Raw genomic sequence first — 23480 nt, 5'->3', positions numbered from 1 at the left:
TGAGGAACCTCTTCTTTACAGGTGGGAAAATACCAACCCGGACATGAGAAGGAGCGATACCAGGAATAGTCCCGGTTTATAAAAGGTTGTGTGATTGCAAAAGAGAGATTGGAATGGGAAGGGAACAACCCTGATATCCAGTGATATAACCACTGAAGGGTTGTGCAGAGCATTGTTTCTTGTACTGTATCAGGCCATGACGAGTAAAGACTTCACTAATGAGTAAGATGCCAACGATGGGATATGTGTGTGGGCACTTTTTAAGCAAAGAGGAGTATATTCCATTGCCCGAATCCAACATGTGTGCTCTGAGGTCATTACAGGTACTTATTAAACATCTGCCTAAAATGTTTTCATAGTGGGCGATATCACATGTAGCTAATCTAAGTGCATCATGGTTGCAGGTCCTTTTTTAATGTATTTGTAAATTATGTTGACAAATACTAAAAAGAAGACAATCACTATAATAACAATATAAAACAAGCAGATCATAACCATTTACAATGAAATACCAAAATGCGAGATCTAGTCGGTCCAAGTGTCTAATAGTCTCACTCAAGCTCTCTTGCACCATAAATGTGACTGTAAGAGGCCCAAAGGATTAATCAAACCTCTTACTAAATTACTAGTAGCTGATAATTGCCCAGCATCTCCTTTATTGCACGCGTCAGATGGAATCCAGATATTAAATTTTAATTTTCTAAAGAGACTAGTGATTTTAAAGCACGTCCACTTGGGAACTACTTGTATGTAAATTAAGGCTTTCCAGTGAGGAATCAGTGAACAGTAGTCTAATTGTCCAATTTGTAAACAATCATTTATAATTCATTTTTTCACATGTAAATATTTTCAAATGAAAAACTCTTCGGTAAAATTAGGAATTTACGCATTTTGCACTCACTTTCCACAGTATGTACACTAGAGTTATTCAGGTGTAGGTTTCGAAGTGCAGTTAGATGTGAGAAATGCGTTGCAAATGTTTGTGTAAACCCACAAAGTAATGACTGAATGTTCACTTTATTAGCATGGAATGTCTTTGACTGCTCGTCATCTACATATGTGTCACTTGCATCAGAAGATGATTTACATACTTTGTGGATTTTCTGCAGGTTTAGTGTCACATTGGCATGCAAAACCTAGATGTTTATTCCCCTGTGACTCAATATTAAGTTGTGCATGCACAAACTGTAATGCATAGCGTGCGTAGGTGGGTCTTATGCATGTAAACGTTTTGTCAATCTTTCCATATATGTTGTTAGCATGGCAATTAGGTATTTACTTATTTATTGAGTAGTTTAAAGGAGTATGCTTCATTTTGGTCACTTTAGAGTGCTATGGTTGTGTAAGAAAAACATACAATGTGAGGAAGCAGAATTTATAATCCAGTCAGAGAAGAGAGACTCGGGGTCAGTGGTATGTGCTCTCTTTTCCACAGGTTATAGCACATTCTGACGGCCTACTTTTGGAGGGGTTGAGTCCTGTTGATGTTCTTCTTCTGGAAACTAGTCTAGATGACGATGTAGTAATCCAGATGGGCTCTTACCAAGACTCTTGTCAGCTCCACCAGGTGGTCATTATGCATGAGTAGGAGAATTAGTGAATTGCATAATTTAAAACTTAGGGATCGACAGTCCATGATGTCAGACTACGGTGATGCAATGCACCAAGTCGAAGATTAGCTCCTCAACAGCTGAGAACCTTTAGGCAATAAAGACTGAGTAGCATTTCATGGTTCATTTTGTGGACTCTTGCAGCTTTTCTTGGAGTTTACTCTGTAGGGTGGCATGACAAAAGCTACCAATTACAAAGCTAGATCACCCAATCTGGTCATTTAAGTAATAGTAGCTGCAATCATGTAAAACAAAAGGTTAATCTAGCTTCACCAAACTAAACCATTATATTAGTAAACATAAATGTGTAGGTCTGTGCTTCACATCGGAGCACCAGGAAATGTGAACTTTATATCATGTTTCAGCCGTCGCTTAGTCAGTGGAATTTGTGGTATGGTGAAAACCCCTGAGGAGACCTTAGAGAGGGTCTTTACCATTTAATTAACCCGTCTCCTGAACTTTTAAATGGAGAGATTTCAGTGACAATTCCTTTCATTTCCTTATCTGCCATGTACAAATTCTGTCTCTTGGCACTCTGCCTTTGGTGCCACGCCCCAACACAATGAGACACTGACCTTCATGAGGGAGAGAATTACAGCTAGAGTTTCTAGGTCTTAAATCATATTCAGTCATTGTCATACCAGATGCTGCAGCAGAGCCTTTGTTGCTGGAGGCGAAGCGGTAAAATGGTGGATTATCACAGTGCTGGACAATGGGGTTCACAGGATCTGTCTGCTGCAGCTCAAACAAGAGCTCTTCCATGGTCTGAATGGTGTTGTTTCGACACAAATATATTGCAACCTTTTTGATCTAAAAGGAAAAATAACAATATTGATTACAATACTGAAACATCTCGCATGCGTGCAATGTCAGCAGATGTGGACAATCAGCGTATCACTTCAATTTAAGATGTTCACTGATTTTACAGCTTCTCAAATCGACATTATACGTGCCATGCTTTGATACTTGCATGTAATCCTAACAAGCATTAAAAATGCAACAGGTCTCGTCTTTATCCAAGTTAGAGCATTTTTTTTTAGCAAACGGTGTTTCTTTTTAGAAGTGTTTTTATTGTTGTGTTAACAGTTTTCAATGTACATAATATGTATATTTATGCATGCATTTAGAGGTTTCATTATTTAGATATGTTATAGAAAACAATGGTTCTGTCGGGTATGATCAAACAATTACTTTGTTCTATGAATGGATCAAGAAAAATTCAATATATCAATCCGAAAATGGAGAAATCAATCATAGAGAAGAGTATTCTCTTTTTGAACGGACCACATAAATTGTGAGATACAAATCACATACACAATGACAAAATACAAATCACGATGAAATCAAATTTGGAGGGTGACATGCTGTTCTTTATATATAAATTGCATCATTTATATAGACACCCATATCATTTATAGCAAAGCACGGTTGCCAAAGTAATCAGCCATAAAGTGAATTTGTGAATCAGTGAAAAAGTGACATGCGTGACAAAGTTGTGCATAATATATACAAGAATTAAATACAAAAGATTTTTATGTACACGATATTAAAAAGGGGGGGGGGGCAGTTTTGAAGCAAAGTACAATGACACAGTTTCACGGATAAATCAAAGTATGTATGAAAACAGGTCTTGAACTGGTCCTAGCTATTGTCGTCGACGTTTCAACCCAATATAAGCGACACTAAATCATCATGCGGGTCTTCATCAGGACTTTAAAATACACAATGGCAACCTAACCGTCGGTCTAGGCTGGCCTAACAAGCAAGTATTCAAAAGACGAGTCACTCATCCAATGGGGTAACTCAAAGGCAGTTTACTAACTGCTAAAGCTGTGTTAGTTGGGTATTATCCGTCAGATCCAAGCTGATGTCAAAATTTATGGGAAAATTCTACCAGCGTTTAGAGTGAATTCAAAGATTTACTGTACAGCGATATCGACTCACGCTGCCAGACCGCCTTTCGTTGTTGTGGGTAGCGTGAGTCGATATCGCTGTACAGTAAATCTTTGAATTCACTCTAAACGCTGGTAGAATTTTCCCATAAATTTTGACATCAGATTGGATCTGACGGATAATACCCAACTAACACAGCTTTAGCAGTTAGTAAACTGCCTTTGAGTTACCCCATTGGATGAGTGCCTCGTCTTTTGAATACTTGCTTGTTAGGCCAGCCTAGACCGACGGTTAGGTTGCCATCGTGTATTTTAAAGTCCTGATGAAGACCCGCATGATGATTTAGTGTCGCTTATATTGGGTTGAAACGTCGACGACAATAGCTAGGACCAGTTCAAGACCTGTTTTCATACATACTTTGATTTATCCGTGAAACTGTGTCATTGTACTTTGCTTCAAAACTGCCCCCCCCCCTTTTTTATATCGTGTACATAAAAATCTTTTGTATTTAATTCTTGTATATATTATGCAGAACTTTGTCACGCATGTCACTTTTTCACTGATTCACAAATTCACTTTATGGCTGATTACTTTGGCAACCGTGCTTTGCTATAAATGATATGGGTTTCTATATAAATGATGCAATTTATATATAAAGAACAGCATGTCACCCTCCAAATTTGATTTCATCGTGATTTGTATTTTGTCATTGTGTATGTGATTTGTATCTCACAATTTATGTGGTCCGTTAAAAAAGAGAATACTCTTCTCTATGATTGATTTCTCCATTTTCGGATTGATATATTGAATTTTTCTTGATCCATTCATAGAACAAAGTAATTGTTTGATCATACCCGACAGAACCATTGTTTTCTATAACACTCACACCCAGGTTCTGAGGGACACAGGGTTACCCCATTGTTCAGATAATATCATTATTTAGATAAGCAGATGTATTGTATGTGTATATATGTGCATATACATGTTGGTCTACATATGTATATAGGTATATAATAGCATAGTGTGCATACATATACAGATCTATACATGTATAAAACCATATCTTAGTGATATTGGGATGGATATATGTATATATAGTGATATCTTTAATAAAATTGCTTCAACTTTCACAAATGCGAGACCTGTTGCATTTGTAATGTTTATTTAGTGTATACATATATGTATATATGTAAAAAACAGTCTCCCTCCATCCAAGTAGACAAGGGGGCACGGCGGGGTTTAAAATTTCATTTATCAAAAGGAATGGCATAACGCGTTTCAGCTTTCGCCTTCATCAGATGCAGTTCCTTTCCAAATGCCACTGACGCTGGAATCCTGAGTGTGTTTTATATGCTGGCCCATCTAAAGTAGGATGTTGCACACCTGAGCTTCGTTCAGCAAGGATCACTTTGGTGATTTGGTGTAAAAAGACTGCAACTCCCAGCACAAAAGTTTGTTTGTGTCGTGATGTCGCGGTGAGTGATCCTGATAGCCAGATTCTTGCGGTACATCCAATTGAAGGCTGGCTGAGAACGTAGTCAGGTTAAGGAGTGCGGCGTATTACTGGGCAAAAATAAGTCTCTTAAACCCTCACTTCCAGCCTCGCAGTCCCATTGGTTGCAGGTCTGGGACATCAATGAAGTAGTGATGTCGCTCCACGAGTTCATGGACTATCGCTGATAGCAGAGTCTCTGTTCCATGGGATGCAGGGCGGTCTGCGTAAGTGCCATTGAATCCAAGACACTAAAGGAAGGTCCTCCCTTGCGCGTCATGGCTACGCGCTAAAATAAAAAAAACAGTCTCCCTCCATCCGAGTACACAAGGGGGCCCGTATGTATATGCATATATATGCGGAAAGGATATATGCATATATATATTGACATATGTATACATATGTATCTATATATGCATATATATGTATGCACATATATGTGGAAAGATATATGCATATATATATTGACATATGTATACATATTTATCTTTATATATATATATATATGAATGCATGTATATAGGTAAGTGTGTATACCTCCTTTTGTTCGAGTCTCTTGGTTGGGAGCAGTCAGGAGCCTCAAACCTGATGCAAATGCAGCAGGGAAAACAAATGCTCACACTTTGTTAGCACTTCACACATACTTAAGAAAGGCAGCTTGTGGACAATCACACAAGCCAATGAAAAATATGGGCAGAGAGTGGGCTGAGCTTCAAGTCCATACCTGAATACAGCATGCCTCGCAGAACAGCGCATGTACTGCCCAGGCTCGACCTAAAAACAGTATTTGGTGCCCAAATGCCTCAGCTAAGAAGCTTATAGGAGCAATTGGCTCTCCACTTGCTTACAATTGACAGTGCCGATTATAAACTTTAAAGAGAGTTTTATCTTGCACAGAGGCAGCACATAAGAAATGAACCATCACTAATCTCCTCAGCAAGCAATATTACTGGCATCCCACCAAAACCAACTTGAAAAGGAGAAGCCAACAAGAGGAGATCACTTCACTTCCGATCATTCATCTGCACAGGAAGTGACATCACTTCCTCCCTTCTCCTTACTTCAGTCAACTCTCCTGGGCATCCCAGCAAAGCGCGGACTCAGACAAAAGCACTGACTGTTTGTGCCAGAAACCCCTGTGCGTCACCCAGCCCTGCATACCATCAACCCCCACACCGAGATACAGACAAGCCAGACACTCGCATAGCATTGGCGCTAAACATACACAACCTTGTACACGCCCCACTAACTACTGCACACACCTCTTTAACTACAGAACACACATTCCAACTCATGCTCATCAACGCTCACTCAGCATACTCGATGCACCAGACGTCGCAGATCGCATAAGCTATGACAAGCTTGACACCCTCCTCATCACAAAAACATGGCGCACACCCACATCATCACTCATCCTAGGAACCATCTCCACACAGGCTACAGCAGCCGTTGTGTGGACTGTGCACAAAAGAAGGGAGGAGGCTTCGCTATCATCCGTAAATCATCCTGGTCCTGCACCTTTATGCAAGTAACACTCAACGCCAAAACCTGCTTGGGCGTATAAGATCATAATTGATGAATTCTCGGGTGGTCTCACCACCTCACCTTTCAGACACACCCACACCACTCTCTTGGGTAACTTCACCTTCCCAGAAAACCAAAGCTCAAAAACACAAGAGACACCCTCACCTACCTCATCGACACAGTCAACACGATACAACACATCGCTCACCCAACACGCTTCAAATGCCACAACTATGACCTCGTCTTCTCAACAGCACCAGCAATCTAACGCAAACCACACATGCTCCGGACCAGACCACCTCACCATCTCTATCTCCCTCCTCAGCATCTATCAACAGACTGCCTGGTCTGCAGTGGTTTCTACATACTGGTGCAAGAGAGCGCCTCGTGGCAGCAGAGTTCAGCCGCACAAGCACCTGGGGAGGATGTGGCCTAACACCCAGAGCGGATGACTTTGGAGCGGAGGATCGGGTAGGTTCGAGTCTTTGCAATGACTCTAAACATCCGGTGATTCTGGCCAAATCACCTATTTCCCCCCCCCCCCCTGCCGAACAAAGATGAATGTGTCCTTGTGTAACACAACTGGTGCTCATGTAAAGCACTCCGATACCCTCGGGTCGAGGTCGCGCTACAGAAAACTGCAAATGTAGCGCCAAGTAGCAGTAGCAGACAGCGCTTGTCCTGCCAGCCTCATTGACGTGCGCTCGGTCTAGTTTGTAACGTGTCCCAGCAGGAGGCGCTCTGCAGCACTGACCTCTGCCCTCCATCACCAGGGACCGTTACCAGGCGTGTGGGGGGCACTCATTCTATTCTTCAAGGGTGGGCAGTGGCGCCGGACAGTGCTCTCATGCCCACAGCCCCTGTTCTTGCCCTCATCGCTTGGTTAACGCCTGGTCTGCAGTGGTTTCTACATCATGGTGCAAGAGAGCGCCTCGTGGCAGCAGAGTTCAGCCGCACAGGCACCTGGGGAGGATGTGGCCTAACACCCAGGGCGGACGACTTCGGAGCGGAGGATCGGGTAGGTTTGAGTCTCGGCAATGACTCTAAACATCCTGTGATTCTGGCCAAATCACCTATTCTCCCCCTGCCGAGCAAAGATGAATGTGTCATCGTGTAACACAACTGGTGCTCATAGAAAGCGATCCGATACCCTTGGGTCGAGGTCGCGCTATAGAAAACTGCAAATGTAGCACCAAGAAGCAGGAGCAGACAGCGCTTGTCCTGCCAGCCTCATAGACGTGCGCTCTGTCCAGTGTGAGGGAGAGGGGGGGGGCACACAGCTCATGTGCCCCTACAGCTCTCACTCAGTTGTGCGCCCTTAAAATCACAAACGTATCAAGCATTGACAAACCCAACAGGCGGGTCTTTCATCGCTTCTCTTTGTGTAATGCAAGCAGATGCCACAAAATTAAATCAATTCAAATGCAGGTGTCTAAACTTCGCTGCCGCACGCTTGCAATACACATGTTTACATTATAAAACATTCACTGAGGTGGCTGCTTTACTAGTGGGGTTTTTAAATAGCAAGCCCTTCGGTTGCACGGGACATTGTACGATTATTTGAGAAGGAGACGAGAATAAATCAACACCAAACCCTCCAATCACAAGCGCTCTGATCACAGGGACCTCTGAGGCGTCACTCACGGGACTTACTACAACAGCTTTAAAACAAGCGATTGCCATGGCGTATACTTTTGGCTTTTTCGCCCCGTCCCACTTGGACGGCCTCGCCTGCTTTCCTTCTGAAGTAAAAGGTTTCTTATCTTTATGGGGCCATGTGTTTGGACCCATAAAAATAAATCTTTTACTTCAGAAGGAAAGCAGGCGAGGCCGTCCAAGTGGGATGGCTCAAAAAGCCGAACGAAAACGTCACAACAAGCTCTTTTCCAATGGCTGGCCACCGTTTAGCATAAACGGTGACGCCAGCCAATGAACAAGAGGGGCGGGGCTTAAAGCCCCTTACAGAAAATACCTAAAAACGTTAAATCTCGCAAGCGAGACTGTGCATGTGCGCAGCCCACGCTAGCCGAGACCTAAAAATGAAGTCGGACAGAATCAGGTTTGTACTTAGGCACGCTGTACAACTGAGTGCTATTGCTCTGCATGCTTAAAATGACAAAGTTAATGAAACATCTTACACAACCATTGAAAACAGCAGGGCAACAAATGGAAACATACTAAAGTAGAGCTCCCTGACACAGTGAGGGCATAGCTGCTTAATAACTGGCAGTACCTTGCCACAGTAACCAGGGTCTGGAGATATCCGTGTGGCCCCTTCCGTAATAAAGAAACAAATGAAGGAAAATATTTGCCTCTGCGCAAAAGCTGTTTTATGGATGTGTGTGAAGAGGGAAAGGGTTGGTCAGGATACGAGTGACCTTTCGCCACAAAAAGATGGTGCACAATCAGTGTGCCACCTGAGGGCATCTCTTAGATGGGGGGGGGGAGGAGTTCCATGGACCCACATACATCTCCCTCCAGGTGAGTGCAGTCACTCACTGCACCTGCTTGCAGGGGGGTCTTCATCCCCCTTTGTATTACAGGCTGCACCGTAGCGTACAAATAAATGACAGACCAGCTCCTTTAAACAGTCAGACTGCCTTTCCATGCAGCACTCCGGGCTGGTACAAGTTTGCAGCTGCCCGTGGCGTCAGCACATTATCTGTAATAGAGTACACCAGCCCTGTTTGCACTCATCACGCATCTGCTCAAAGATGGACGGTGCGCACTTTGCGTAAAGTGGCCGCAAGTGTAGAAAGTGGTACTTTTCTTCTGTTGCGCCAGTTTACCTACATACAGCATAGATTATTATAGAAAATGGTTTGTTGGGGGGGATAACAGCCCAACGGTCAGCTTTCTTTTATATTTAATTAATTAACAAGCAACACTATAGCAACACTATTAAACACTTTCAGATAATACTTCAAATCAAAACAGTATCTAAAAGGAGAAGAATTTCACTTTTAAAGTGTCTATACTTACATAAGGTAAAAGTGTTGTGTCGCTGCTCACGCCGCACAGGCTAATGAGAAACTGCAGCGTTATCCGAAGGTTGTTGCTCCATTTCTCATTGTTAGCTAACGCATTCCAAGCATTTTCCACTTCTGGTCCTGGGACCTCATCCCCATACTGCAAAAGAGAATCAGAGGAGAAATAAAAATGTAGTGACAAAAATCTGCACAACTCATACCAATGATAAAGTTGCTAATGAACTTATGGCTCTTGAACGATCTGCTTCTGTAACATACAGCAAACTGTGTTATGTGTTCTGAAAGATGGCTCTCTTTCAAGGTGGTAGGGCCATCTTGGTTAAGGGGGGTTTATGACATTACAGAGGCAGCTGCATATAATTGCTGGCCGTGCTGTCCTTTAGCTATTACTGAGATAGGAAAAGATAAAGGCTTTTAGAGAAAATTGACTACATTTTTTAAAACTGAAAATGTCAGTTTACATTTGCTTATGATTACAATACTTTAGTCTCACATGGGAGTCCAGGCACAGTCTTCTGGGTGACAGGGATGCTCACCAATCTGTACCGGAATTTACTTTAGCCAGTATTATTTAATAGCTACGTTTCAAGATTTTTTTTTACTTTTAGAGAATGTGGACTCAAGTTTGCAGGGTTATGTTATGTCAAATAACAACCTTCTGTGAGCTTATTTACCTTAAGATCTTAAACCAATTTTTTTTTTTAGACTGACTGTGCATATAATGGTAATGGTCATCCTTAGGTTACAGACAGTATCATCTTTAAAGTGAGCTGGTATGACTTAATATTAAACTGTTACATACTGCAGTCGTAAAACTAACCTATAAACGATGGTGATATAATGACACCTAAAAGTCGCTGTAACAACACTCATCTCAGGAGCTTTATTGATAACCCTCTCTCCTGTTTTCGATATAGATATCCAGAGAACTGCTTTTTTCTTAACATGATCCTTCTTTTCCCACCTTTTCTTCCAAGCTGAATGTGTGATATGCCACACTATTTAATCTGGTCTAAAGGTTTTTTTGTATAATCAGTTTAATTAAAAGTAGGCTTTATGTTGAATAACATTTTGCTGTAAATACATGTATTATGAGGTTGGAATTTATAAACGTGACTGTAGAATATATTTAATCATTTAGTTGTGGTATTAGTCAAACTGATGATTGTGTATAAGTTGCTTCATTTATAAATCTATAGACCTGAAGAGGCTAAATTCATTTGGCAAAACGCGTTGTCTTTAGATTTTATAAATAAAACTTGGATGAGTATCTCGGAATATGTTTCACTTTATGTTGAATAATAAAGCAAATATATAAATAAATTAAACTTATTTTATGCTAACTCCATTTGAGTTACACTTGGGAAAATTAAGTTTAGGGAGTGAATGCCTAAAAGCCTTTTGGATGAATGCATTACTACAGCAAAATGGAGATTTGAGTACAGAGAAAGCATCAATGGTTATGGAAGATTTGTTTGGTAAAGCCCAGAACAAATCTTCAAATAACTGATCAATGTACATTTGAATTGTCAGTTGACAATTCTGGAATGGATTTTTATCAGATGCATTATCATAAGGAACATCCACAGTTAATGCCCCCCCCCACACACACACAACAAAAGAACCATGAATTATTTGCAGCTCATCAGTGTAATGGCCATGGGTGAAAATCACTTGTATATTATTATGTTAATATATTTGTAGAGCACAAGAATACCAAAAAGGCGTTTGGCACTGTGTCTGAAACTGATCTGAAGGAGACTAGAAAAAGAAAATTGAGCCAGCCTAATGACCAACGGGATCAGCCAGGTCTTTAACTTTGAGAAATGGCCATCTTTTATGTGCTGTATATCAGGCGCCTCCATCTTTTTCACTACAATTTTAGAAATATTATCATTACGTGTAAAACTTACTGAATTGAGTTATGTTTGTTCAATTAAACTATAAGCTTTTCAGAATTTGAGGTGTATTATTGCTTGAACTAGTTCACCTTTGCGGTCATGTACATCAAATTGTTCAACACAAGGGATGTAGCATCTGGAGAGCCCCAGCCACTTCCTTTTAGTCCGTATGTTGCCACCACATCACCCTCCTTGTCCTTCACTTCATCCTCTGGCGTGGTAGGGCTGGAGCCGGGGAGTAGCAGCCTGCTGTCCACCAGTTCTATGTTGTGGAGCCAGGGGAACAGATAGGTGAGCATGATCTGACGTCCATTAGGATGTGTGGTTGGGAATCTCTGACTTACTTCTGAAGAAAAGCATAAAGAAAAATGCAACACTTTACCCCAAAAAGCCATAAATATTAAAAGTGTTTTACGTTGTAGGGATACGTGAGAATTAAGCGGAATGAGTTTCACTTTATTTTTTAATTTCAGAATTATTATGTATATCATTAGTCAATTGAAATAGGAGAAATCTTCTCAGACACGACTATTTACCTATTCATCAGATCATCAATTCACACTGAGATTTGACACTCACTATTCAACAAATCCCTCACAAGATATATCAAGCTGACTCACCAATCTAGTATTCGCATCTTTGGTATCTCTTCTAACTTAACTGTTTGCTCGATAAGTCATGCTAATACTGCTCTTAGTGCTCATATGTGAACAAGGTAGTACAAAGTAAGTAGCGGTTTAAAAACCTTTTCAACATTGAACATTCAAAATGGGTTGTGGTTGTGCCCAAGCATGCTAATTTGACTGCGAATAAAATAGTGTTGGGACCTAATGTTTCTGGAAAGTAATCAAGATAAGAAATATAGTTCCCGATTGTGACGAAATTTTATTGACTCCAGGCAAGTCCAAACCATATTCAAAACCAGCTGCACCATTCACAAAGCCATCATGGCCAGCATCGCTGTTCATCTTGTAGCAAAGCTTACCATCTCTTACGGTTATCAGCACACCACAGCCAAGAAACCATTAGTCTGCAGACTAAGAAGTGTAAAGAAGAAAAAACACACAAGGCAGCAGTCCTTTTTTTTGTTATCCGTGCATACAGGATCTACACAAACATCCCCATAACCATCAGGACCATCCTAACACTGTTCTACTTTAGTAACGAGCTGAAGATGCACATCACAAAGAGGCACTACATCACAAAGCCCAAAACCAGCTTCTTCTCCTATCAGTCATTGCCTTTATGATGGTCTTTGACCTGCGCAGCTCTCTGCTGCGGTTTGGCTAGGGTTTGTGCTGTAGAAATACCACATATTTACACAGGTACTTAAAAAAATGAAGGTAGGACTCAAGGATAATATTTGACTCAACAATGAACCTGGTGGATTTCTGAATGCACCATAGGTACTCGGATAGCAAGGTGGGAAAGGACAGGACAAGCTGCTACAAAAACTCTGAGGTTTAAGACTTCTGCATTTCGAATCATAGAAAAAGGTCTGAATACTATTAAACTCTCACTGGTAGAAAATAAGGTTTTGATTCACAAACTATGTTCGAAGAGTTAATGTGTATACACATTCATAAAATTATTAGAGGGGAGCAGGTCATGCATTTTAAGTCTTTTAAGTGCTCCTATCACCAGCCAAACAACTCTGGTCATCTTAATCTCTTTCATTCCATGGATATTTATGAAGGAAAAGAAGTCCTTAGATACTCAAATACACAAACTTCGGTTTCATACGCTGGGATTGTTTGTTTTAAGGCTCTCAATTAAATGGAATCAAATTAATTTTTTCCACTTAAGGTGAATATAGTTTAACCTACTGATGGGTTTCACCTGTAGGTTTAGATTTTAGTGTTGTCAATCAATGGTAGATGGAGAATGCACTGCTGATGCCAAGCTAAAGACTATTCTGGCACCTTGCCCTAGTGGCTTCAATACCACTGAGCAACAGTACCTTTTGCTTTGTGCTAATGATGCCTATTCTTTGGGAGTTGCCGCAATATTTTGTAAGATTATTGGTAAAATAGGTGAGTAGGTAGAGGGCCCACCCAGAGATCTGTAGATGTAAGCTCAAATCATGGTAAAGAGCACTTGGACTAATATACTTCTAAAAGAGAGAAAATCATACCATTAAGTATTATTTGCGCACCAAAAAGCAATCAGGTCGGTATTGTGGCCTGGTAAAAAAATTATTTGCGAAGATATGTTTTTTCATGCCAATGAGTGAGAAAGGCATCTGGGGGATCACTATAGATATCCTAATGGCTACAAAAGCAACTAGAATTGCTTATTTCATTCTAAATAATGCAAGATCCTTTAGCAAGTATACAGAATTATTTCACAGAAAGACGGTAGATTTCCAACTGTATAATGTTCTCTGGGTATCTGAAAAGCGAATATTTAAAACATATTGGGCTAGATGTACGAAGTCTCTTTGAGTCCACAAACAGCCTGATTCTATTAACCTGGCCGTTTGGGAGCGCAAAAAGGCATTTCCACATGTACAAAACCAAAATTGTGATGCGGTAGCCTGTTACCATATCACAATTTGGGTTTGAGAATCGTATTTGGAAGGGGCGTGTTTAGGTCATCCCTTTCAAATTCCGATTTGCATTGGCATGTTGAGACCGAAATGCGATCACAAAACATTCGCACTTCGCCACCGACTGAAAGTTAGTGGAAACCCATTGGCAAATTGAAAGGGGTCACCAAGGGGCCCATTCTTTGAGAATGGTTGAAAAAATATTTTTTAAGAGCAGGCATGGGTCCAAAGAACCACTGTCTTAAAAAATGAAATGTAAATGTTTTATTTTTGTCTTTTTAAACGCAACCCATTTTCATTTAAGAAAAATGGACTCCATTTAAAAAAGACAAAAAAGATTGCTTTATTTAAAAGCAATCACAGAGATGGCGATCCGGTGACCCCAGCAGGCCACCATCCCTGTGATGACAGCGAATCGTAGTGGATCGCAAACTGCGACCTACCTCATTAATATTAATGAGGTAGATCTATTTGCGACCCACTGCAAGTCACTACTTCAGGAATGGGGGCTAAATAAACCATTTGTACATTAGTAATAGCGATTCGCAAAAAAGCTATTTGGTAATCACTATTAGTATTGTTCGTACATCTAGCCAATAAATACATAAATTAGCAGGATGAAGGACCTCAGAAGTATGATATAAATAAAAAAAATGTGAGCAATACCATTGGCTCATAGAAAATGCATAAACTTTCACGCCTGCTTCTTCCAACTATCATCGGCCCCAGGTAGTCCTGCTGCAATCACTGAATATTGTCCGGAATTACATCAAACTAAAGAATCATAGACAAACTGATATCCCTAAATTCAGATAACACATATCAATTTAGAGCTTCAAATTTACTATCTTCTTATGTGTCAAAACTCATGCTTAATTACCCAGTTGAATAGATGTTTTCTGAACCATGATCCAAACATGAACAATACACAGTTTCTATTAAACTATACAAATAGACACATTTGAACAGCCACATTTGATCTGATCACGTTGACCAACAAAACCTTTAAAAATATATTAATGTTGCAAATCTATTTATAAAAACGAGACTAAAATTTTCAAATGCAGTTTCTTACATAGGCATATGTGTAGTGTGAGTCTGGCCTCAGTTAAAATGTTGAGTCCTTATACAATAGCTGCATCACACCAGAACGAGTATAACTATTTTATAGAAACTGATAAGAGCTAGAGGGAATTAATCAGAAAGCCATCATAGGCATAACTCTAGATTTGAATATGAACTCAATAGGAAAGCCCAAGTTGGGGAAGCAATCAACAGAATTTGAGCATTATATTACCTGAGAAAAGGGGCAATGTGAGCTCGGGATACATTCTTGCCAATTCACTGGAAAGGACGGACAATGACACGCTGTACAAGGGTGGCAAGACTCCATGCGTGCCGTACAAGATGTTGCCAGGTTTTTGATCAGCTACTTTCTTGGAATACACAAAAAGCTTTGCCTCAAGAATCTAGAAGAAATGCACAGTGGAATGTTTATTTATTACAGTGTAATCATATATCACATGTTTAACAATGAAACATACACACAGAAACATAGTTAATCAGTGAAGATTTATAAAAAGTGGAAGACTTCTTTAATGATTCCCTTGTGTGTTCTTGCACAAAGACCTGTGTCAGATCTGGTCACTATGAAACTCTCTGAAACTATAGTAAAATTAGTTTTTATATGGGGTGCAAACTAACAGATTTAACACTACATTTTAAATGAACGTGAAAAAGTAGTTTCTAATACTGCATTATGCAATTTTCTACAAATGTATAGCATAGACCTAGAGTTAGGAAATGTTACTCATCTGTTCTGTATTTATTTGGAATCGTAGCCCCCAAATCCCCATCTTCCACTATATTAGGGGAACAGAGCTTCAAGCCTCCACATCGGACTAAACTAGTTGGAATAATGGAAAGATATTTAAACTCCAAGCACCCGTCCAGTTTTTTGATATGTGCAAACCCAGGTACTTACAATGGTCATCCGCCCTGTTGTAAATAAACTAGTCCCTGGTGATCACATTGACTGCCTGGCACTGACATGTTAATATTTTTCAACTTGACCGCCAAGTCAGACACATTGCCTTATATTTGTCCCATGTGCAGCAGTCTGGATATGGTGGCCACTGGGTCCAAAACACATATTAAGATATCATCGGCATATAGTAAAATTCTATCTTCCCTTGTTGTTCACCATCTAAATCCACTAAAAACTGCATCTTTGTGAATCCATTCTGCAAGTATTTCCATCGTTGGTGCCAAAAGCAGGTGCAGGGGAATGCAACCCTGCCTCGTGCCAGTTTGAAAGAGGGGGAAAAAAACACATTCACCTTCACCCAGTTGCTTTGCTTTTCCATACTCACTATACAGATCACATCGCTATAGGGGATTGCTTTCGCCATTGTTTTTCACTGGCATGGAAATATGTTCAAAAGCAATAAATATTATCCACTAAAGCACACTGTCTACCAAGCAGTCTATCAGTCTATCATGGGGTGGGGTGGATGTGTGTGGGGTGTGTGTGTGGGGTGTGTGTGCGGGGTGTGTGTGCGTGAGAGATACTCCAGTGTTTGGTTAACAAACTAGTACGTACTACACAAATGTACAGGGAAGAAGACCAGGTTCTTAGAGGCCTATTTCTCTCTCTCTAAGATGTAATCACAAATACATGTTATGTTATGAGTTTGTTGAAGCGCGACAGCTGCCCCAGCAACGGGGCGTCCCGGCGCTGAGAAACCATAGCATTACCTACTGAGAAGGGCGGAGAGGGCAAAGGCTTAAGGTGGTGGGAACAGATGAGTTTTAATTGCCTTGCGGAAGGCAAATATATTATCAAGACAACGAATGTTGAGGGGAAGAGAGTTCCAGAGTTTGGCTCCAAGAACTCTGAAGGAACGCCCCCCGATACGGCAGAATTTCGTACGGGGGACCACTACCAGATGTTGCCCTAGGGAACGTAGATTGCGCTGGGGGATATAGGGTAGTAGCAGTGAACGGAGAAGTACAGGGCCTTCAGTTTTAAGGATTTTGAAGGCAGTAATAAGAGCCTTAAATTGGATCCTGGCTTCCATTGGGAGCCAGTGGAGCTTGTGTATGGTGGCTCTCGCCGAGCACCTTCTAGGAAGGCCGACTATAGCCCTGGCTGCAGAATTCTGAATTCGTTGAAGCCAAGTAGTCTCTGCTTTATTAGTGCCTAGTAATAGGACACTAGCATAGTCCAGCCGGGAAAGAATAATAGATTTGACTATAAGCTGGCGTGTTTTGGGATCGAAGAAGCCAAGAATGGGGTTAAGGCTTCTCAGCAGGCCCACACACGTAGCTGCCACTTTTTTGGTATGGGTTTGATAGCACAATGATGAGTCCATCCAAACTCCCAGGTTTTTAACCAGAGTTTTGGAGGGAGGGATGGGGCCCAGCAAGGAAGGCCACCAATGGTTGCTCCAGCGGCTGGCGTTCTTACCGAGGACCAGGACCTCGGTTTTCCCTGCATTCAGTTGAAGGCAGTTTCCCGTCATCCATTGGGCGACTGCGGCCAGTCCATCCCTGAATCTCGCGGCAGAGGTAGAGGGGGTCTCAGTAAGGGTAATCACCAGCTGAGTGTCGTCAGCGTACGACACCAGCGTGAGGTCCCATTCTCTAGCCACCGCCGCGAGGGGTTGAACATACAAGTTAAAAAGGGATGGACTGAGTGCCGAACCTTGCGGGACGCCTGGACATCACAGCCAGGAAATGAATGCTAGAGCATTGGATAAAATGTGCAACAAAACTATTCTAAAGCGTATTGTTTAGATTTGAGGCTATACAAATGAGCAGGGTCAGAGCTTATAAAGGTCCAGCACCAAACATTACCAAAGAATTGGCCTATCAAATCAAAAGCGTATCTTGGTGCAACGGGTTTAGGATGTGACCCACATACACCCTAAGAAGGTGATATAAAACCAACGTTATCCAAAACTGAAAAATAACCCTGCACCCAAGCTGAGTATTTAATGTATAACTGTCATGTTACAGCTTGTTCTGATAATGAGAAACACAATATATGTACAAATGAATAGCTTCCCCAAGCAAGAAGTCACATATATCTTGATAGTAGTTCTAGAAATCTTTTATTGTAGAGTTCATATTCCGTTATTTGTTAAAATCACCACACAATTGCTTTGCCTTGCCAACGCGTTTCGTCCCTCATGGGACTTCTTCAGGGCTTAATGAAGTTGTTGTCGATTTTGTAAATAGTAAATACAGCTCCAAGGCAACCTTCACAGCAATGTTTGTACAAGTTGTATATTAGTGAGATTCTCCCCAGAAGGACCACAATAAGTCAGTATAGTATATTGTTTTGTATTATTCCCAGCGTTTGTCAGACCAAACAATAGTTCATGCCTTCATAAAGTATCGATATAGCAATGTAGCTTTCTCTATGCGAAAAAGATCCAGGGATGTCTCCAAAGTGTAGAAAAAATGACAAACGCTGGGAATAATAAACGCTTGCACATAATCATTGCTTTATTCACATCCATGTACAGCATCACTCTCACCAAACCATGCTTGTCAAGGTTGGGGTATAATGTTGTAATAAAACAGGTGAATTACATTCCCCAACACCACCTCCACTACCAGAACAGAAGGCCAAGTATGGACTACCCGAGCAAACCATGATGGCCAACTCCTTTGAATACCGAAGCAGGAGCAGATGTCAGGAATTGGGCGATCAGCCATTTCTTGCTTTCTTGAAAGAGTGACCCATGGTGAGAGATACCACAGAGGGAAAATGACATTAGTCTGTTATTAACAGTGAGTTAGCAATAGTTGAAACATGGTTGAATGCCTGCTTCTACGTGGCACCTCAATAAAAAAAAAAAAGTGTGATGGCATATTTCTCACCACCACCTAGAATCAAAATGTTAAGGTAGTGCAATCAGGCATAGGGTTGTGGAAGGTACTTCGGCAACAATGCACATTTTAGTAACCGCCATTTTGTGTGGCACGCATGCAGTTACAAACTTATTCAATAGGTTTGTAAGTGGTGGCCCAAGAAAGGGGCGTCATATGCAACAGTCTAGGTTGCTTATGCCTTAGGGCCCAATTATTCATGTTCAACATGATCTGTTTGTTGCATTTCGTCCCCCAAAATACCTTTAATCAAAGTTGTTTTATGCTCACCTTTTTATAGGGTTTATTGCTGTGTGAAGTAAACACCACTTTATGGAGATTACATTTCATGTAGCACTTGCTGACTAAAGATCATGTAGGGCTGAGGAGAACAGTTCACAATGCAAATCCACCCGCTTCCTGATACCTGACCCCCTCAAACTCTAGCTCCAAAAAGGATGGAAACCAAACCCCAGGGCAAAGACAGGATGCAGAAAAACAAACAAAACACTGGAGCAGCTTCTGTGGCAGGATTTCAGTTGCACTGGCTTTCAGTGCAGGAGTAACGACATCACCCCTTCACAAGACCTCTGCAACTCCCTCGCCTCCTACTTCCACAACAAGATCGCGGACATACACAACAGCTTCAGCACTCAACCGACGCACGCCATGACCGAACCACCGCCCCCCACCACCACCCTCCGCGCCTGGACCCTGATCAGCACCGAAGACACCGTCCGCACAATGAACTCCATCCACTCCGGATCTCCTACCGACCCCTGCCCTCACCACGTCTTCAACAAGGCAGACGCTGTCATCGCACCCCACCTGCGGGACATCATCAACACCTCCTTCGACACCACTACCTTCCCGGAGAGCTGGAAGCACGCCGAACTCAGCGCTCTACTAAAGAAGCCATCAGCCGACCCCACCGACCTCAAGAACTACCGCCCCATCTCGCTGCTCCCGTTTCCTGCAAAAGTCATCGAGAAGACCGTCAACAAGCAGCTGGCCGCCTTCCTCGAGACGAACAGATCCCTCGACCTCACGCAGTCTGGCTTCCGGGCCAACCACAGCACCGAGACCGCCCTGATCGCAGCCACCGATGACATCCGAGCTCTGCTTGACAACGGAGAAACAGCGGCCCTCATCCTCCTAGACCTCTCCGCGGCCTTCGACACTGTCTGCCACCGTACACTAGTGCAGCGACTCAGCAACGTCGGAATCCAGGAGAAGGCACTGGAGTGGATCACCTCCTTCCTCGCCGGAAGGACACAGAGAGTCCGCCTCCCCCCGTTCAGATCTGAAGCCACCGAAGTCATCTGCGGCGTCCCTTAAGGCTCCTCGCTCAGTCCAACCCTCTTCAACGTGTACATGAGCCCCCTCGCAGACATCGCACGCCAGCACAACCTCAACATCATCTCCTACGCCGACGACACCCAGCTGATTCTCTCCCTCACCAACGACCCCGCCACCGCCAGAGCCAACCTCCACGAAGGGATGAAAGAGGTAGCCGAATGGATGAAGAACAGCCGCCTGAAACTGAACAAGACGGAAGTCCTCATCCTGGGTTCCTCACCCTCCGCCTGGGACGACTCCTGGTGGCCCCCCGCCCTAGGCAGCGCACCCAAACCAACAGACCACGCACGCAACCTGGGCTTCATTCTGGACTCCACCCTCTCCATGACCAGACAAGTCAAGGCCGTCTCCTCGTCGTGCTTCAACATCCTGCGCATGCTACGAAAGATCTTCCGGTGGATCCCCACCGAGACCAGGAAGACGGTCACCCAGGCCCTCGTCACCAGCCGTCTGGACTACGGCAACTCCCTCTACGCCGGAACCACCGCCAAACTCCAGAAAAGACTTCAGCGGATCCAGAACGCCTCAGCACGACTCATCCTGGACATCCCCCGTCGCAGCCACATCTCCGGACACCTGAGAGACCTGCACTGGCTCCCGGTCACCAAGAGAATCACCTTCCGCCTCCTCACCCACGCAAACAAAGCCCTACACAACCAAGGCCCAGGATACCTCAACAGCCACCTCAACTTCTACGCTCCCAAACGCCAGCTTCGATCGACCGGCCACGCCCTCGCCACCGTCCCCCGCATCCGAAGAGCCACCACAGGGGGACGGTCCTTCTCCTTCCTCGCCGCCAGGACGTGGAACTCCCTCCCGACCCACCTCCGCCTGACTCAGGACCACCTCGCCTTCAGGAAGCAACTCAAGACCTGGCTGTTCGAGCAGTAGCGGACCCCCCTCCCCTAGCGCCTTGAGACCCTCTGGGTGAGTAGTGCGCTATATAAATGCTTTGATTGATTGATTGATTGATTGATTGAGTACCGGAACCCAGGAGGAGGCAAGGCAGAACAGGTGCACTTTGGAATGCAGAAAACCAAAGCAATGATGGCCTGCTTAGCTGAGCTGTAGAAGACCAGTACCAGCAAAAACACTGAATTGAACAGGAGGAAAACAAACTGTATGGGCAAAAAAGCCCAGTGAATGAACTGCTACCAAAAATCCATTGCAGAATGCAGACATTAGCAGACACTGAACTGATGAGGAGGACATCCTAAATAAGCTGCTGTCTGGTGTAAACTGTAAGTCCCACCTGGAACTAATGCAGTACCCAAAGCAGTTCTGTACCACTGCAGCTGCCAGAGACTGGTCCTGCTAAAGAGACAGCAATATGTTGTGTCTTCTAGCTTGGTGAATGTTTCTTTCATACTGCGTCTCTCCCTCTTAATAAGTGGTCTTTAATCCTGATCCCAACTCTTTCATTTTGTGGTCAGAGACATACCTCAGTGTTTATGCTCAGAAGCAAACCTCTGCCAAATCATGTGAATCACTAATATGCTCTCAATAATGACACACAACATCCTCTCTACTTGCCCTCTCCATGATTGCACTTTAGCAGACTGAATCACAAGGATCCACTTTGCATAACTATGTTCAGATCTATTTAGTTCAAAGGACAGTTGGTTGCTGTCCCTACTTCTAACCTCAAATACTCAGCAGAGCCTGTTTCCTGCTTTTGATTGCTGTCGATATACATTGCTACCTCATCCTTGGAGACGTTAGGAGTTAAAAGGTCTGGCAGATATTTTGTCATTTAATCCAAGACGCAGTCAGACAGGGCAGGTGCAGAGTTCAACTCCCATATGTCATCGACAATATCTTGCTGATACTGAGACACATAAATGACACAGGAGACTTAAACTACATTTAGTTAGGAAGTGCAGTAATGGATATTTGCACGACCTCTCAGTAACTTCACACAGCAATATAACAAAATCTGAAGTTTCTGAAGTAGATGTAGTATGGGGCTAGGACTAATGTACACATCTTGACTTTCTCAAATGGAATTTGGTATAACCCTCATATCTTTTTGGAAACCAATGTAGCTACAGTACACACTCTTACCTCTTAACTATACGGAGACCAGCATATTGGCCTGCATAGTCTGACATACGGCCATAAGCGTTTTCTTAGTTCACTGACGTCTTGGAGGTTATACATGGAAGTTTTATAAAATGAGAAATTTGAAATTATGGAAGACCAATGAGAGCATCAAAGGATGCTCTGCAATCTGAGTCTCCAGGAGGTAGATTGATGCTCGTTGGTGTGGCGATTGTCCTCAATTGATATTACAATACTAGTGGCAAGGCAATTGCACCAAAGTGTCAATCTAAGTTCTTACTTGAAGATGGTCTATGAGAACACATTGCAAACCTCTTTAGCACTTTGAAGGTCCAAGATAAACAACGAAAGACTTGATGCACATAATCATTGCTTCATTCACATCCATGTACAGCATCACTCTCACCAACCATGCTTGTCAAGGTTGGGGCATAACGTTGTAATAAAACAGGTGAATTACATTCCCCAACACCACCTCCACTACCAGAACAGAAGGCCAAGTATGGACTACCCGAGCAAACCATGATGGCCAACTCCTTTGAATACCGAAACAAGAGCAGATGTCAGGAATTGGACGATCAGCCAATAAACTAGGTAGCATGTCTAAGCATCAGATTTTATGTAATTAATGGAGGAGGATTTGGGTGTCACTATCCTGTCTTATTCTGTTTGAGGTTGTTCTGTGTAGCCAGAGAGAGAATGCACTTCTGTTCTAGAAGATGCTAACTCTACTCTTAACATGTTACATAAGCCTAGTAAACTTTGGTCACATCTGGCATCTAGTGAGGATACTGCCAGCATTTCCTACTAATCAGAAATTATAAAGAGACATTCACACCTCCCTCCATCTTCCATCTGATAGTCTAATGTGCCACAGACCTGAGTGAGTATGAGTTCTGTATCTGGGAAGAGTCATGTGTCAGCATGTTAAATTGAGCAAAAAATGCAATTAACTAGGCCTGGCAGATGCTATTTCCTCAGCATGTCAAAATACATGAAATTTGGTGAAGCAGGTGGTTGGGCTAATGATGTGGGACCTTTCATCGTCCAATGGGCAACTAGCACTGCACAGGACTGAACACGTGGTAGGGAGCATCACAGACGTCTCTGGTTTGTTCGCTGGAGCTATGAACATGCATGTATGTGCTTTGTCCCTTGTAAAGAATAGCTAGGGTTCATCCAATTTGCAGAATACTCAATTACAACTTGGTGTGACTACTCTGC

At 42.6% G+C, this 23480-nt stretch overlaps 1 protein-coding gene across 6 annotated transcripts in view; it reads right to left on the bottom strand.

Moving 5' to 3' along the window:
* Nucleotides 1-23480, bottom strand: part of FRY (FRY microtubule binding protein) — a 657235-nt gene that overhangs the window by 180640 nt on the left and 453115 nt on the right. For all 6 annotated transcript variants that reach the window (XM_085621668.1, XM_085621669.1, XM_085621670.1 and 3 more), the window contains exons 31-34: nucleotides 15256-15427; nucleotides 11500-11756; nucleotides 9502-9648; nucleotides 2252-2420 (exon numbers count right to left, since the gene is read on the bottom strand). In XM_085621668.1, the coding sequence (XP_085477794.1) occupies nucleotides 2252-2420; nucleotides 9502-9648; nucleotides 11500-11756; nucleotides 15256-15427 (745 nt within the window). The remainder of the gene's footprint in view (nucleotides 1-2251; nucleotides 2421-9501; nucleotides 9649-11499; nucleotides 11757-15255; nucleotides 15428-23480) is intronic.

This window comes from Triturus cristatus, chromosome 8 (genome assembly GCF_964204655.1).
Source record: "Triturus cristatus chromosome 8, aTriCri1.1, whole genome shotgun sequence".
Classification (NCBI taxonomy): domain Eukaryota; kingdom Metazoa; phylum Chordata; class Amphibia; order Caudata; family Salamandridae; genus Triturus; species Triturus cristatus.
This window is presented reverse-complemented; position numbering and strand designations above follow the sequence as displayed.